At 49.2% G+C, this 12,688-nt stretch overlaps 1 protein-coding gene across 1 annotated transcript; it reads left to right on the top strand.

The window, feature by feature from the left end:
- Positions 1–2,983: 2,983 nt before the first annotated feature.
- Positions 2,984–12,221, top strand: FCER1G (Fc epsilon receptor Ig). The gene is made up of 5 exons (XM_053277235.1): positions 2,984–3,752; positions 7,965–8,056; positions 9,213–9,260; positions 9,813–9,833; positions 11,495–12,221. Exons 1-5 carry the CDS (start codon positions 3,698–3,700, stop codon positions 11,612–11,614), a joined length of 336 nt encoding a protein of 111 aa, XP_053133210.1. The 5' UTR covers positions 2,984–3,697; the 3' UTR covers positions 11,615–12,221.
- Positions 12,222–12,688: the final 467 nt, after the last annotated feature.

Below are 12,688 nucleotides of genomic sequence, written 5' to 3'. Positions count from 1 at the left end.
TGTTCCTGAGAAACGGCCACCTGTGGGCCAAAATTGAAGAGTGGCGGTAAGGGACCGACGTGTGCTAGCTGTGATCTGGGTAGGGATGCGGTGGGACCCATGTTCCCTCTAACAGGGATTCCCAGATGTTGCTGACTACAACTCCCAGCTGTAATAGCCTTTGCTTGGGGACTATAGGAGTTGTAGTCCACAAGATCTGGGGATCCCTGCTAGAGGGAACACTGCGTGGGACGTGCTTTTCCTCCACCATGCTGGCTTCACAAGACGGGTTGGCCATTGACCGACCCAGATTGCAGCTAGCAGATGTCACTCACTCCCCTCCCTCACTTCTGTGTTTGCCTCCCCTGATAACTGGGCAAAGAGGCACCTTTTCTAACATGGTGATTCTCTTGTATTGAGCAGGGGGAGAGCAACTGGCCCTATCCACCCCCAGCACAGCATTCCTCCAGTGACTGTTGCTGGTGTCTATCTGGTGTTTCTTTTTTAGATGTGAGCCCTTTGGAGACAGGGAGCCATCTTATTTATTTATTATTTCTCTGTGTAAACTGCTTTGGAAACATTTGTTAAAAAGCGGTGTATATAAATAGTAGTTGTTGTTGTTAGCGTAAGAGCAGCCCTGCTGGGTCAGGCCCAAGGCCTATTTAGTCTAGCAGCCTGTCAGACTTGGTAGAAGGCTGCTTTTCTGTGTGAAGGGTGCCGAAGAGGGCAAGGAAGCCGCTGAATTTTCTCCATGCCTCCACATCCTCTTGGTTTCCCGAACGAAATTCCCTTTTTGCATTCTGGACCGGGTGGTGGTCTGAGTTCTTAGCGTGGCTCTTGATCGTATGTCGCCCACCCTGCAAAAGGACTGCTTTTAGAAGCGAGAGCGCCGTGTTTTGATCTAGGCGCCCGCTGCAGGGAATTGCTGCTTGCCTGCTGCTCTCGAAGCGTGTACTGAACTTGGAAGATTTGTGGCTTCTGCGGGTATTGGGCAAACAGTCCTTGAGCAACCCGGTTCATGGTCCCACTTCAGGGCAGGCAGACGCGGCATGAAAATAAACAAACGACACTCACAGTTCCTCTCCTGAGAGGCAAAAATAACACACACACACCCCGTTTCCCACCTTGGCTAGGAGCCCTCAGCCAGAGGTGATAAGATGTTTGCACATCATGTGTTGTGATAAGTCAGATGTCAAGAACTGATATGTGTTTTATGCATGTGGCAGTTTTGCCGGGGAGAGGCAGGAAGGAGGAGTAGCCCAGTGTGAGGTGGGGGAGATCCATGGGGAAAGCCAGGATTTCCTTCCTGTGTGTTTGACCTGGAGTTTAAGGGGTCCATCTCTCTCTCTTGTATAAGCCTGTAGGTTTTTACCGTATTTCCCTGAATCCAAGATTACTTCCCCCCACCTCCCAAGTTCTTTGGAGTTAGAACTTGGCGGAGCGTCTTAAATTCAGAGTCCTGTTCCATTTGGATAAAGATAGATATAAGCTCTATTTAAGCTCAGTTTTGAAGGGGGTCATCTTAAATTCAGAGTCGCCTTCTATTCAGGAAAATAAGGTAAGTGTAGGGAACCCCCAGGTTTCTAGTGTGGTGGTGTCAGGGCAAGAGCCATTGCCATTTTGGTTGGGCAGCCGTCAGACTGAATTGAGCAACTGTATTAGTGGTGTGCGCCAAACCTGTCTGCCTAGTTCAGTTTGAGTCTGAACTGGACTCAAACCAAACTGGGTGTGTATGGTTTTGTGGGGCACACCTGTGTGCACACACACACACACGCCCAGCTCAAATTTGAACTGGTTCAGGAGTTACAATTAAAAAAAGGTTTTTTAATTTACATTCATTGCCATAGTCCGGCAGCCTGCCAGGGGTGGGGGATGCTGGTGCAGCCGCGGGAGGGGTCTCTGCAGTCTCCCTCTCCCCCCACTGGCCTCACCCTGGTCCTGCAAGGGCCTTTTCAGCCCATTCCAGCCCTTTTTCTGGTGGCAACGGCCATTTTGGAAGCTGTCACGCGTGCTCCCTGGTCATTTGTGTGGCCTGGGTCATGACCCAGGCTCGAGCAGAACTGGGCCCAATCCAGTCCAAGGGCAAGCCCTCGAGTCGGACCAGTTCGATGGCGAACCGGCTCGACCTTGAGCTGGTTCGCACATCCCTAAACTGTATTGGGAAGCTGATTTAGAAATAAGATAGTTAGCAGATACCCAAGTGCTCTCAGTGAGTGAGTGAGTGAAAACTTACTTATATGGCACTAGTAAAAAATAACAGTTCCCCGCCCCAAGGGTTTTACAATTGAAGCCGGGCTCTGGAGTCTGACTCTCCAGAAATAAAAACATGAAAAGAGCCCAGTCGGATTGGGCGAAAGGTCTGTAAATCTCAGCATCCTGTCTCCACCGATGGACAGACAGTTACCTCTAGGAAGCCCACCAGTATGTAGGCAATCGCCTTTCCTTGCTGTCGCCTTCTCCCAGCAACCTGTGTTCAGTGATATACTGCCTCTGAACATGGAGGTTCTATTGAGTTGTCATGGCTAATAGGCAATGAAAGGTCTGTTTTCCTCCCTTAATGGGTCTGATTCCCCCCCTTCAAGTCTGTTTAAGCTAGTGGCCAGAGATCTGTCTCCGTTATTCCGTGAAGACGCTTTCACCAAGCCTTCCATGCCAGTGAGCAAAGGCAATTAAAATAACGCGTCTCTCTGTACACGGCCCCTGCAGCGGGATGCTACCGTTCGAGCAGAGGTCTCAACCCTGGCTATTGTTGGACTACAACTCCCATCATTCCCAGCCACAGCAGCCAGTAGTTGGGGATGGGTGGGAGTTGTTCAACACCTACGGGGGGGGGGGCCCTAGAGAGCCTCATTAGATTTCTCCTTTCCCCCCACCCCAATGCTTAGCAGTGACCATATAGTTCCTTCAGCCTTCTTGTGGGGCGTGGCCTATATGTACCTGAATCACCATGAGGACTAGAAGCTTGTGCTTTTATTTTCCTTGAATTCAAACGGGTTGTTTTTCCAGCCTTAATAGATGGTGGTTGGATCCCTGCGGTCGACAGTGAGTATGTGTGTGTGTGCACATATACACCCCCTTCTCGCTCATCTAAAAAGGCCAGCTGGGGCTGGCTTTCATTCTCGCTTTTGAGGCCTACAGCTGCCCAGGTGTGAACCAGTTTCACGTGAGCACCTGAGCACGTGGAAAACCTTGCCCAGCTTGCCTCCCGGACTGCGGCCAGACAGGTGTGTGTGCCAGGAGCCAGCCTGGCATGCCACCACAAGCATCACACTGGCACGTCCCCCCAACACTAATGGTAGGCCCTGTATTTGGGTGCACGCAGGACGCTGTGAGCAAACAGGTGCAGCAGGGGTTTCCTGCGTGTTGTTTTCTGCACCCCACGGCATGTGCATGCCTGTCCCCTGCTCTCGGCCCTCTCTGGGCTCTCTTGCCCAGTTCCCTAAAGCAAGCTGGAGAAAGGGGAACTCGAGGCCGTGCTGCTGATGGGCTATCGCCGAGCGCGGAGTCGAAGGCACCAAGCAGCGCGTTCAGGAAAACATGTGCTTGTGGTTGTGGGCAGCCCCGCCACATCGAGCACAGGGGAGCAGAAGCGGAGCTCGGGCGCTGGACACTGCCTTGGGAGGAAGCCGTGCGCAGAGCTGATCTCCCCGCGGCTTCGCCCTGCGTCCGCTGGGATTGATACGCCACTCCAGAGGGCAACTTCACCCAGATCTCCAGGATGAACCAGCATCTCCTGACCGTCCTCTTGGTTTTCCTGACAGCTGAGGGAGCAGGTAAAGGAGTGGGGTGAGGTGGGGTGGGGGAATACTCTCGTTGATTTACCGGACTTCTTGGTGTGTCACACACACTTGCAAGGGTTAAAAATCCGCTCTGTGCCAGACTCCGCAAAATAAATACTAACGGATTTCATAATTTCCTCCCAAATAAAAACCCCATTAACACAGCCCACTATCTCTCCCCACAAAGAATCCATTATCCGTTCACAACAATCTCTAATAATAGATTTATTTACCCTACCCTGATTCCAAAGGGCTCAGATATTCCCTTTCCTCCAGTCCCACTCCCAGTTTTATTCTTCCAGAAATCCTATGAGGCTGCAAGAGAGAAAGTGAGTTTTAACAACCAGCCCAAAGTGGCCCGACAAATGTCATGGCAGTTGAGGCCACATACTTGAACTGATAGATTAATCAACTTAAATTTGGGTTGATTAAGTGACAGGGCCAGTTTTACTTGGGTGGGGCTGCAATCTCACATCCTCCATTTGAAAAGACTCGTTTCCTAGGCTATCTGGGTTTTGTTGTGTCGGTGTATAATACTCCCATGTTCACAGAATGAGAAGGCCAATCTTAAAGATGGCCTCTCTTATTGCATCTACTCGCTTGTGTACATTCACGTCCTCACACTTTCTGTATCTCAAGAAGGTGCCTGTATTGAAGTTTTGATCGTATACAAATGTATTTAAAATGAGATTGATTCAAAGGAAGATGATCAGCTAAAGGATCCTTTAACTGGGCAACAGCCCTATTGAGCGTAGGTTTTGAAGAACTGGCCGTGTTGGATAGAACTGTGAAGTGCCAGCCAGTTCAAGCAGTTATTTGAGCTGAAATAAATATCATGTATGCAATACATTGTTTAGAAATATGCATGGCCTACTAGACCTTGGGATTCTCTCCTGAGTTATTTCTGGGTAAGGGGAAGTAACTCATTTCTGGGTGAAGCTCAGTCATGCAATCATAACAGCATTCTTAAGATCCCGACAGAAAAATCGGAGACTGGGCAACCAAGCCACCTTCCTGCAGCCCCAAAGCCTGCCGGAAATTATGAGCCTTTTGGTCGGCCCTCTAAAAGACAGAAGAGAGGGGGCAGTGGGGTTTCTTTTGACCGGGCCAGATTCTCTCACTACCATTTTAAGAAGCCGCGAGACTCTCTTCAGTGTCGATTATGGGAACAAATGGCTTTCTTCCTGGAAAGTAGAGCCAACTCTTTCGCCAGGGTCATTGCCATCCACCGAGATTCTGCAGAAAAGCAGTTCAGTTTCCTTTCTTGGATTGTCCATGCATGTGTGTGTGTGATATCCTGGTTTCACCCGCTAGTGGGTTTAATCCTCCCCGGTACAAGTCATAGGAACATAGGAAGCTGCCCTATTCTGCATTGGACCATCGGTCTATCTAGCTCAGGATTGTCTTCACTGACTGGCAGCGGCTTCTCCAAAGTTGCAGGCAGGAATCTCTCTCAGCCCTATCCTGGAGATGCTGCCAGGGAGGGAACTGGGAACCTTCTGCTCTTCCCAGAGCGGCTCCATCCCCTGAAGGGAAGATCTTCCAGTGTTCACACATGTAGTCTCCCAGTCAAATGCAAACCAGGGCAGACCCTGCTTAGCTAAGGGGGCCGTTCATGCTTGCTGCCACAAGACCAGCTCTCCTCCCCTTTACTATCTTTACAGGGGCTGCTGTTCTAACAGGGCCAGCCTATGAAAGGAAACTTTTTTAAAGTTCTGACGGACTTCAATGTCGTGGCTTCTAGAAAGACACTAGAAAATGTGTCTGCAAACATGAGAAAAGTAGGGTGTACCAGAAGCACAGCAATGTTGGAGCATGCCCTGGGAAAGTTGAGCCCCTGACCACCCCGTTATTTTCTCCAGAGAGGCACCAGAGGGAAAGCAAAGAGCAAGCCATTGCCAAGTGGGGTAGGGGATACGTGTCTCCCCACCACAACCACCGCTCCTAGCTATGTCCCCGGGGATCATAACGCCTCTTATCAGCATGCACACAGACGTGCCACCATGATACACCCATATCATTTGCATACAGCCAGTGTCTGTATATGCTTAAAAAGCGCAGTGCATCTATTTTTTCCCCCGAATAACCATACACACTCCGAACATAAAGCCAACCTTGCTGAGTCGGAACCGAGGCCCATCTCGTCCAGCAGCAGCAAGGCCTGAAGGCCCCTCCTCTCCCCGGATGTTAATCCCCATCAGCCGCTGCCATTTGCAGGTAGACTGCCCCGGGGCATGGAGGATTTACTTTAGCCGTCATTAGCTCATATTGAAGGCCATGCAATGTTTAAGGCCGTCAATGCACATCGGGGCTTCTTGGCTGACGGCTCTTGCTCCTGGCCGTGGTTCAGCGATGGGGCACTTGAGTTGCATGCAGAAGGTCTTGGGTTTCATCCCCTGGCAATATCGCCAGGTAGGGCGGGGAAGGGCCCCTGGCTAAAACCCTAAAGAGCTGCTGCCAGTCAGTGCGGACAACACTGAGCTAGATGGAACAGGGACCTGACTCGGTAGAAGGCAGCTTCATACATTCATCAGGAGTATTCCTAGCTCAGTGGCAGTGCACCTTCTTTGCATGTAGGAAGCGCCAGATTTAATCCCTGGCATTGCCCGGCAAGCCTTTGAAAGACCCCTGCCTGAAACCATGGGTTGCTAGAGGACCCACTGCTACAAGAACAATGGTCCAAGGAAGCATTTCTAGTTTTGGGAAGGGCTGTAGCTCAGTGGTAAAGCATCTGCTTGGCATGTAGAAAGACCCAGGTTCAGAGCCCGGCAGCATCCTCAGGTAGACCGGGGAAGGACTCGTGCCTGGAACCTAGGAGAAGCTGCTGCCAGTCAGTGTTGACAATCCTGAGATAGCTGGGCCAAGGGTCTGACTCAGTAGAAAGCAGCTTCCTACGTTGCTAGTGCTGAATCTCAGACAGGATGCCTGAAATCTTACGGCTTAAGCTTCTGAGACCACCACTGGGTACTCTACCCATTTTAGTTTGGATAAAAGGCACAGGAAAATGCCCACATCTGTCGTGCTGGTGTTCAAAGGAGATGTGTTACAAGACACCCTCCTCACACATACACGTACGCTGAGCTGTTAGTGGTCAGGTCTCAAGAGCTGGGTAGCCTTCCCGTTAGATTATCTACACTGGGGCCCTATCAATCGCATCGGAGCTGCTGTCACCTGTGGTTTAGCAGAGCGTTGGCTGGTCTGATGCTTTTGTGGTGGAGAGAGAGGCAGAGAGAGTTAGGTTCTGCTCTAAAATCATCTCTTGTTTGGGAGTGGAGTGTACATTTCAAAAAAGACCCGTCATGACACGATCTGGGTGTTTTTTTCAAAAGGTGGTACAAATCCCAAAGCTAATGTCGGAAGATAGCATCTATATTTAAAAGATGTGCCCTATTAGCATCCTGTGCTCATTTGTTTAAAAGTTCAATAGCACCAAACATCCTGATTCTCCCTGTTCTGGAATATCCCTGTTCCCACTTTGGTCCCTATTTCTATCTTTTTTGAATGTGTCCCTTCTTCAGGGTTGCTAACTTGGTCCTTTTTTCAGGGTTCTCTCCCTCGGGGCAGTGGTAATAATGTGGCATGGTTAGATAATTGATTATTGTGTGGAACGAAGAAGCAACCAGCGTATTGTAGCAAAAGCTTTTGTGGACTGCAGCCCACTTAATCAGGTGCCTTAAGTAGTGTTCTCAGGATCACACACACACACATACACAGACGTAAACAGTGAAGTCAAATGTTATTGAATTGCAGCAGGTTTGCTGACGGTTCTCGGTGAACCTTTGATATGCACCAGATAATCGCAGCTACCATTTTTGTTTGCAAATTAAATTTTTATTGATTTTGACAATATTTTTATTAACATTCACAACAAATAAACAAATAAGGACTTCCCGCTCAGACCTCTTCGTGAATCATCAACTATCAAATTTACCTTTGCTATAATAATGATTCAAAATATAGATGTAAACCTTACAAACACAATTTTAATCTACCCAACCTGCTGTTATTACTCAATTTCAAACCTTGCTGTAAAAATCCCAGCTACAATTCACAGCAGGAATCTAGAATAAAATCTTTCTCTCCTTGCTAAGTTGATGAACACGTGTTATGAGACAGGACAGTGCTTGTTTTCTCCGTTCAGAACTGAATAAACAGAATCAAGCCTCCTTGATACAGGTGTTTGAAATGTGCCTTGTATCTCTGCAGAGGCCCTGAAGGAACCAGAGATATGCTACGTCTTGGACGGGATTCTCTTTGTCTACGGCATTGTTCTCACTTTCCTCTACTGCCGCCTTAAGGTGAGTCTCACAGGTCTCCAATATTCACCCGTCTGCATCTTAACTCAAGTGTTGAAATACATAGAAATCTGGTCCCGTCCCATGCAAAATCAGGATTCTGTACCCTCCTGAAATTATGCAAGTTTGCATGGTATCTTTTGCTTTTGCAAGTCACGAGAAAGGGAAGGAACCGTGTGGTGGTCTTTGAAGGCCCGCCTCTCACAGGCATAGGTGACTCTAACAGAGTCTAGGGCTGGCTTGACAGGTAGGCTTCCTGCCTTCTTACTAACCCTTGCTCCTCTGCCTACCAGCGTGGTGTCGTGGTTAGAGTGCTGGACTAGGACCGGGAAGACCTGAGTTCAAATCCCCCTTCAGCCATGAGACTTGCTGGGTGACTCTGGGCCAGTCACTTCTCTCTCAGCCTAACCTACTTCACAGGGTTGTTGTGAGGAGAAACTTAAGTATGTAGTCCACCGCTCTGGACTCCTTGGAGGAAGAGCGGGATATAAAATGTGAAGAATAATAATAATGTTGAGCAGGGGCGTTATGCTTTCCTCTGCCCAGATCCTCTGCTGAGTTTTGCAGACCAAGTGGTGCTTGACGGCATGGGAACAGGCCAGGTGCTTTCTGGCGACTGACATCAATCTCCAAATGAGTGTAGTTCGGGAGATGCCCATGGCCCGATCCTGTGAAAAAGACCTCAGAAGATATTGGGGGTAGGCAGAAACTCTCCAGGAATGGCTTCTGTCAGAATTGCAGCCCCGGTGGACTTGGAGGAGGGATTTGAGGTCTGAGAGGCGACAACGCACAGGTGTTCTGTGAGGCAGTTGCGTGCAGAAGGGGCAACAAGGGAGGAAGAGCGGAGACGTTGGGAAGAGCAGGAAACCTTGGGGGCAGCAGAGGTGCAGTGGCAAGCAGTGTTCCCTGTAAGAGGGGCCTCCAGATGTTGACTACAACTCCCAGCATCCCCAGCTGCAATGGCCTTTGGCTGGGGATGCTGGGAGTTGTAGTCAACAACATCTGGGAATCCCTCTCACAGGGGACCCTGGTGGCAAGATCAGGGTGGCAGTGCTGATGTGCCCATATCTGAAGTGTCGAGACTTCCCCCTTACCCAAAATATGTGTTTGTTGTTGTGTGAAAGCTCATGCCCATTTCTTTCTTTGCCTTTCCTTTCAGCTCCAGCAACGAAAGAAAGCCAGAGCTGAGCCCAGCCCCATCTATGAGGTATGCCCCCCTCTGCAGTTCGCTTCATTCGGAGACGGGCCCTTTAGGAGGGTTTGGGCGTGAGCAGGCGCCTGCGTTGCTGCAGGTCCTCGGCAGTGACCCCCCAGCCCAAGGCCATGGCTGCCGCTGGGGATGCTGGGAGCTGTAGTCTACATCAGGGGTTCTCAGCCTTGGGTCCCCAGATGTGATTGGACTTCAACTCCCATCATCCCCAGCCCTGATGGCCTTTGGTTGGGGATGATGGAGTCCAATCACATCTGGGGACCTCCAGGTTGAGAATCCCTGGTCTCCATCATCTGGAAGCCTTGTTACAGGGAACACGGGTGCTCGGACCGAGGGCGGAGGACCCCAGAGACAGGGCAGTAGGCAGCCTGGAAGGCAGAATCAGTGGTGGGAATCAGAATCCTTGAGGGAGCACGAAAGGAACAAAGTGTATTTCTGGGGGGGGAGACAAACCTTTCGTTGCTTTCTGTTGCTTTCTGTACTGTGTTTTGCTTCTGAGCTTCTGAAGTCCCATCCCTCTCTTCTTCTTCTCTCTCTTCCCTCTTCCAGAAAGTGGAAGGAATCTATACTGTAAGTACCATCTTTATTTACTTGTTTATATCTATGTAAACCGCTCAGGGAACTGTTGTTGAAAAGCGGTATATCAATATTTGTCGGATTCGTGCCTATGCATGTGTTTTTTGGGGGTGGAGTGGGGTGTGGTATAGGCAATGGAAAGCATCTTTGTATAGGGATGTTTCCTGTCTCTAGCTAGCTGGTGCATTGTATCTTTATTTGAAAACCACTGTTTTGTGTAAATAAATGCTGAAGATGTTAAAGAGTTAAAAGCAGCCTTTTAAAAAGGGGAAATAAGATATCTGGGGGGGGGAACTAAACGAAAAATGACAGTCAGCCATAAAGTATAGCTATTTTTTCCTGACCTTTTTAGAAGACCTGTGAAAGCTGGTCATTGACGACTCTGGTCAACGGAATGGTTAACCATGGGCATCACCAACTATTTCCCTAAACACACATTTTATCTCTACATTCCATTTATATCTGACCCTTCCTCCAAAGAGCTCAAGGTGGTAGGTTTCTGTACTGCCCTTCATCCAAGGAAACCAGAGTACAACATGGAAAAGGGGAAAAAAAAAGAAATACAACCAATCACTTAAAATCAGCCATGCAACTACAATTAACCAAAAATGCAGCAGTCAAAACATCAAGGAAAGCACCTGCACTGGAAGTGACTAGGACTTCCTTTGCAGTGGCTGGGACCAGTTCTGAAGAGCAAAGTCAAAAGGAGACATGAAAAGTGACTCCTAAGAGCATAGGAAGGTTTTGGCTTGACCCCAAAAATAAAAGTGACCCTCTCTAGGGAGGGAATTCCAGAACTGGGGCACCCCACATAGGAAGCTGCCTTGTATGGAGTCAGACCACTGGTCCATCTTGCTCAGTATTGTCTACACTGACTGGCAGTGGCTTCTTCAGGCTTTCAGGCAGGAATCTCTCTCAGCCCGACCCGAGGATGCTGCCAGGTTCTGCAATGAGCTACGTAACCGTCCCATACAGTGCTCACACATAGTCACTTGTCCAAATGCAAACTAGGGTGGACCCTGCTTAGCAAAGGGGGCAATATATTAGAGTTGCCATGAACCTCAACATTCCGGGTTTCACCTAGATTATAAGCATCTCACCCAGATTTCTTAGCCAACCCAGATTCGCCCAGATTTCAGCTTTCATAATAAACAAACAAATCAATAAAAAGCTGAGCTCCAGCCCTCGTAGAAGCGGAGTTAGGGAGCAAAAACGTGCAGCCACTCTTCTGCTCAGAAATGATTTTCCAGCCAATTTGCATCATATGCAAATTACGCATCTGGATTTGGAAAGCCAGAAAAGGGCAACCCTACAATGTAGGCTGGTGACTACACATTCAGCTTCCCTCCCCACGAGAAAAAATTCTCTCTTTCTCTGGTAGCCACCAGCTTAGTTCCCAAAAGCACCAGAAGGAGAGCATTTTCAGATGAGTGCAGGTGGGTAGAGGAGCAATTTATTTTATGTAGCTTATTTTTTTAATTGTTCAATTTATATACTGCCTTTCATTAAAAACAATCCCAATAGCCCCTTTAGGCAGGCCAGGAGTCATGTGTTTTTAACTAGGAAGAAAGGAAGGCCAAGAGTGTTTCGGTCCTTCTTCCCGAGGCAGAAATGCGACTGAACAAACCCCCTCCTCTGCTTCCCTTTTCTCCTAGGGTCTCAGCACTCGGGATCAGGAAACGTACACCACCCTGGAACTCAGCAAATCCAAATCGACCCTGCCGGCCCCGCCTCCAGAAGAAGGGCAGCTGGTGGGATCGGGTTCGGGCTCCTAGAAACCTCCTTCAGCATGCCAAGCTGCAGCAACCCTGTATCTGTTGCCGCCAGAAGCTCGAGCACCTGTGCACCCCTTGCTGGCCCTGCAAAGCAAGAGAAAAGACTGACCTCTGTGACGTTGCCCATGGGGCTTCGATGGCAACAGATATGCACTGTGTATTAGCTGGGCTTGCTTGCTTATTCTAGGCAGCACCTTCTGGGGTGGGGTGGGCATCGCTTCTCAGCCTTTTGGCTAAGATCAGTGAAACATTCGCTAGGAAAGTCAATGTGTTCATTCATCCCAGTCGCTTCTTGCCTGGTGAAATTTGGCCATGGGATCAAGTGACATCTCTCCACGACCCCCACCCATCCCAGCTGCAGGCTACTTTGCAGCCCAAACCATCACAACAGCATACTTTATTTTCTTTAAACATTAGCATTCCCCGCCCTGTCCCATTCGGAGCACGTCTGACAGCAAGGAGAAGTGGATTCCCACCCACTCCCGGTTTCACGACTACGGGATGCACCTTGCATTTACTCACTAAAGGGCCGTGTATACATTGATGACATGATGTATAATGCCTTGCTTGCAAGCCGCGCCTCAGAAATAAATACGACGACCCAACAGTGGCGTGTGGTTCATTTAGGACGGCGGAGGCTGCATCTGTGCAGGTGAGAAGAGATCGGCCCAAACCCCTGGAAGCGTGGAGGTGTCGGTTAGCATTCAGGAACGCCAGGGAGGCATGGCCAGTGGGTTGGGTGTTGGCGTTCTGCTCCCTTCCGGAGACCATGTGGGCAGCAAAGTGAACACCCAGATGTAATCTGCTGTTTTTTTTCCACCCGACAGAGGAGAACTCAACAAGTACTTGGTTCATAATAATCACTGATGAAGGGGAGCAGGGAGAGAGTGTGTGTGTGAGAGAGAGAGTGAGAGAGAATATTGCAGAACCAGTTTAATTTTTTATTCTGCTATATATTTTATAGAAGCTATGTTGCAAACGGATCAGAGGAACAGCCCTACTGGATCAGGCGCAAGGCCTGCCTATCCCAGCATCCTGTTTCTCACAAGGGAAACCATTGTGAGAAATCCACTC

This window comes from Hemicordylus capensis, chromosome 14 (assembly GCF_027244095.1).
Source record: "Hemicordylus capensis ecotype Gifberg chromosome 14, rHemCap1.1.pri, whole genome shotgun sequence".
NCBI classification, from domain to species: domain Eukaryota; kingdom Metazoa; phylum Chordata; class Lepidosauria; order Squamata; family Cordylidae; genus Hemicordylus; species Hemicordylus capensis.
The sequence above is the reverse complement of the archived record's forward strand: the minus strand, read 5'-3'. Positions and strand labels throughout refer to the sequence as shown.

Bases quoted from the DNA above. Each gene is read 5' to 3' on its own strand.
- FCER1G (XM_053277235.1), top strand. From the start codon at position 3,698: ATGAACCAGCATCTCCTGACCGTCCTCTTGGTTTTCCTGACAGCTGAG. The intron at 3,753-7,964 runs GTAAAGGAGTGG...GTATCTCTGCAG, and splicing joins CCTGACAGCTGAGGGAGCAG to AGGCCCTGAAGGAACCAGAG. The intron at 9,834-11,494 runs GTAAGTACCATC...CTTTTCTCCTAG, and splicing joins AAGTGGAAGGAATCTATACT to GGTCTCAGCACTCGGGATCA.